This window comes from Sardina pilchardus, chromosome 12 (genome assembly GCF_963854185.1).
Source record: "Sardina pilchardus chromosome 12, fSarPil1.1, whole genome shotgun sequence".
NCBI classification, from domain to species: Eukaryota; Metazoa; Chordata; class Actinopteri; order Clupeiformes; family Clupeidae; genus Sardina; species Sardina pilchardus.
In genome coordinates, this window is record NC_085005.1 from 15,386,162 (window position 1) to 15,390,295 (window position 4,134).

General features: G+C 40.5%; 1 protein-coding gene across 1 annotated transcript; it reads left to right on the forward strand.

Annotated features, from left to right (window-relative positions):
- The first annotated feature begins 237 nt into the window (after positions 1-237).
- mrps10 (mitochondrial ribosomal protein S10) lies at positions 238-2,472 on the forward strand. The gene is made up of 7 exons (XM_062550704.1): positions 238-367; positions 521-573; positions 862-928; positions 1,052-1,191; positions 1,402-1,510; positions 1,654-1,743; positions 2,151-2,472. Exons 1-7 carry the CDS (start codon positions 296-298, stop codon positions 2,235-2,237), a joined length of 618 nt encoding a protein of 205 aa, XP_062406688.1. The 5' UTR covers positions 238-295; the 3' UTR covers positions 2,238-2,472.
- Positions 2,473-4,134: the final 1,662 nt, after the last annotated feature.

Genomic DNA, 4,134 nt, shown 5'->3' on the forward strand with positions numbered 1-4,134 from the left:
CTAATGAAGATTGGCCATTTTTACTAATGAAGATTGGTCATTTTGTCAACTAATGAAGATTGGTCATTTTAACTAATGAAGATTGGTCATTTTGTCAACTAATGAAGATGAGTCATTTTGTCAACTAATGAAGATTTCTCATTTTGTCAACCAATCTTTTTAAAAGTGGATGTGCTTTGCTTTGACGACTTTGAGTCTATCTCTCCGGTAGGCGGCGGTGGCGCGTAGGGCGACTCATGAATCCACAAAGGATCTTGTCAGACGATAGAGAGAGTGGAACCCTGGGATAGCAATCATGGCGGCTCCCATAATAATGCTCGGGAGAAATGCTGGGGCAATTGCGAGGACAATCTTTAGGACATCACGGGTAAAATACACGCTAGAACAATGAATATAGTGTTATTTTATGTATTCCAATGTTGTTTTTACATAGTTTTGTTTGAGGCGATATTTCTGTGTCATGTTATGATTAATGTTAGACTGGCTAAACAGTGAACACTAACATCCCTACCTCTCGTAGGCATTACATCAAGTGGACATTTGTGGACTGTATGACAGACCGGCTATTCTCAGGTTTGTATGTGCAGTATCTAGGGATTGCTTTTGCAAGGATTGCTCAAAGGGTTGTCTTTGTAACTTTGACTTTTGCCGTCTCGGCAGCATAATAATTAATGACCTCGGCAGTCAACTAGGCTAAATATTACGTAGGCCTAGCTGCATAGACGTTTTGCGATATGACATATCCCTACAGCTATGTTGCTGTTCCGTGACTTTGTTTAGACAATATTGCAATGTACGGCAGGCGTTAAATGTTTACCAACCGTTAATGTTTAGAGTGTATTGATATCATTCTCTCTTCAGCCAATCATGCCGTTTGCCGTTACCAGCAACTTTCCACACTGCTTGTGTCCTCAGAAGTGCCCCTGCTGTAAGTTCCATTGACTACACTGCTGTCAGTGATGCTAAATGTCAGCCATAATATTCAGCATACCTCAGGATTATGTAACCCATATTCATTGTTGTTGTTTTTTTATGATTTATTCTTTGTAAGATCACGGTCACAGATGAACCAGATACCCTCTATCAGAAGGTTGAAGTGCTGGTGAAGAGTCATGACAAGGCTGTTCTGGACAGTTATGAATTCTTTGCCACCATGGCTGCCAAAGAACTGGGCATTGGTCTCAGCAAAGTGTGAGTAGAAAGTCACAACGTGCCATTTTCTGGTACCCGTTAAATTGCAGTTAAAGCACCATTAATCAATGTGATTATTAATGTGAGTAGGATTTGTGGTGGTAACAACAGTGCTTATTAGTATTACGTTATGCTATCATCAAAGTACAGTATCAAATTGAGGTTTTTAATTTTGTTCTGCTTCTTTTTCTTTTTTTGGTTCTTTTGTAGATATGAGCCACCAAAACACATTGAGAGGTTAACATTGCTGAAGTCGGTGCACATCTTCAAAAACCATAGGGTTCAGTATGAGATGAGAACTCATTACAGATGCATTGAGGTGAGTGGATAATATATAGGGACATAGGTGTGTGTGTGTGTGTGTGTATGTATGTGGGTGGGGAGTGGGTCAATGCAGTTTTTAACATGTAAACTGTATTCATATGAATGAATCTTCTGAGGCCAGTTTTCTCTTATTGATAGCTGTCGAGGGTAACGGGATCCACAGCGCAAGTATACTTGGAATACATTCAGAGGAATCTCCCTGAAGGTGTAGCCATGGAGGTGACAAAGGTGAGTCTCATATAACCTTGTTTCTGGGAGGTTATGTTCATGGGAAGTGATGCTTATACTACATGTTGTTTAAAACCAAAATGTAGGCCTTACACAGTGTGAATATGTAGATTTCAATGGCAGTTCAGTTTTTATATCACTTAAACATTGATACACTTCATTTTACAAAGAAAATAAGTACTCTGGAAATATGCAGTCAAATTTAATTGTGTTAATTCAATTGGTGAGTGTTTAGTTTGTGTAATTGTTTAGTTGGCACAGTTTATTGGCTAATTGCTCATGTGGACTGTGTTTACTTACAACTATAATGTTTTTGAAGTTTTCCTTTGACTGTGTACAGCAAAGCAGTTCCTTAGAACTCGTTAGTTATTCTACAACTTACACTATCTGTCTGTGGCCCTTGATAGACTGCCATAGAGAGGATTCCAGAGCATATCCAGAAACCCATGTGGGATGAAGTACCAACAGAAGAGCAAGAAAAAGCAAGCCAGTGAGTGGAGAATGAGGAACATCAGCAGAACGTCTCATTCACTTCTTTCCTGCCCTCTGTTTGAAGAGTGGTCTCCAAACATTTACTCCAAATAGGCTGCAATTTGTGGCATTTGAAAATTTCTGTGTCATTGTCAACAGAGAAAGTATAATGCATCTATCTACGTGTATGTCGGAATTGTTCATTTGTTTTAATATAATTTTCTGTTAAATATTTGTGTTATTAAATCATTGAAGAAAGGACATAAGTCTTTGGTGTGTTCGTATCAACTGCTTATCCTTTGATGAGTATCTACAGGAGCAGTAATATGCTGTATGGCCCATGTAATGTAGTAATGTATTGCATGTCATTTATTTATTCGGCTCAGACGATGATCAACGGAACTGATCCCTAAATCCTGCTCGTTCCTCTCGCCAGAGCTGAACAGAGATAGATCTCTATGTATGTATGGCTCTATCTATGTACTGTATGGCTCTGCCTCTCAAAGTGCCATAGCTCCCTCTACAGGCTCAACTTTGCACCATATTGAAACAGTAGGCTTTTTGTTATTTATTTCAGGCGGTTTTACAAGCAGTCTTAAAGATCAGAGGCTGTAAAATGGGCAGAAGCAAATGTCACATTCTAATCCAGTACAGGAAAAGCCCAATTAGTGCTCTTTTTAAAGAGCCAAAAGTCTTTACTCTGATAAATACATGCCTAGTTATCAGGACCTAGGCTGGGTGAACCCTGCCTGACCTGCCGGCGAATCTGGATTTCGCCCGGCAGCTCAGGCTGGAAACACATCTATTTCCTCTGCTTCCTGTCCACAACCTTTGGGCCCAATCACAAACTACCTGATCCAAAAGACGCACCGGATGGTTGGTCTGATTGGTTGAAGGACTATCCAAGCATACGGAGTCATTAGAACGATGCCCACTAATCACGCCTCTTGTGCAATAGAAATAAAGCGCCATGGTGATGGCCAGACTAATCATGGACCCAGGAAACCTATCATTTTGTGTGAAATATAGAATCACAGGATCTAAATGCACAAAGGATTCCATCCTTGCACAATTGCAATTTGAATATTGTTTAACCAATTATAAATACAACAACAATTGAGGGGGGTTTAAAATATACTTTAATGAGTGCAAAGAACAAAATACAAAGCAGTGCCTCTAATTTATATGAAAATCACAAACAAACCCCGATTCTCCATTTACACGACTTTTCCAGAAAACACTGTCCTTTTGCCATCTTCTTCTGCTCTCTAATTTCAGCTCATCTGGAAAGGCTTCCTGCTGCCGAGCCCTCTGGCCCCATATCAACTCATGCATGCACTATGCAGTGCTTCCAGTGAGTCATTTGTGATGAGTCACACGGAGCAGAGCTCTCACACAATTCACACTACAGTAAAGCTACACAGAGGATGTAATAACGTGTCCTTTTTCCCTTATTGCAGTGTCTTATGAGGGATGTGGCACTTAGGCACTAAAATAAATGTTTAGGCTATCATTGCTTATGAGCATTCATTTAAAAAAATAGCTGGAGGCAGTAAAAAGGTGAATCAGATTCACTTTCATTTACGTTTCACTAGTAAAGCCCTATATTGGTTATATAGTATATAACCAATACAGATACAGAGTCTGCTTTCATCCCCCTGCAAAACAAAGGAAGTCATGCTCGGGGGGTTAAACTAGCTGAAGAGCTGAGGTTGTTTCTCACCTGGGCAGTGTTAGTTGATGAGTGACCACAGCTGCATGTCTCTGGGAAGGAGACGCGGTGGTGGAAGAAGAGGAGGAGGGGGGGGGAGAGAGAGAGGAAAGTCTGCTTCCGCATCACACCGCCTTGGAAAGGGTGACTATGTGTGTCCCTTCAGGAGACAATAACAATCAGTCTGTCATCACTGTTAGAGGCAGCAG

What these genes read in the sequence shown, in the direction of transcription:
- mrps10 (XM_062550704.1), top strand. Translation starts at nt 296, where the DNA reads ATGGCGGCTCCCATAATAATGCTCGGGAGAAATGCTGGGGCAATTGCG. An exon ending in TCCTCAGAAGTGCCCCTGCT is followed by an intron (nt 929 to 1,051) that starts GTAAGTTCCATT and finishes ATTCTTTGTAAG; the next exon opens with ATCACGGTCACAGATGAACC. An exon ending in GGCATTGGTCTCAGCAAAGT is followed by an intron (nt 1,192 to 1,401) that starts GTGAGTAGAAAG and finishes GTTCTTTTGTAG; the next exon opens with ATATGAGCCACCAAAACACA.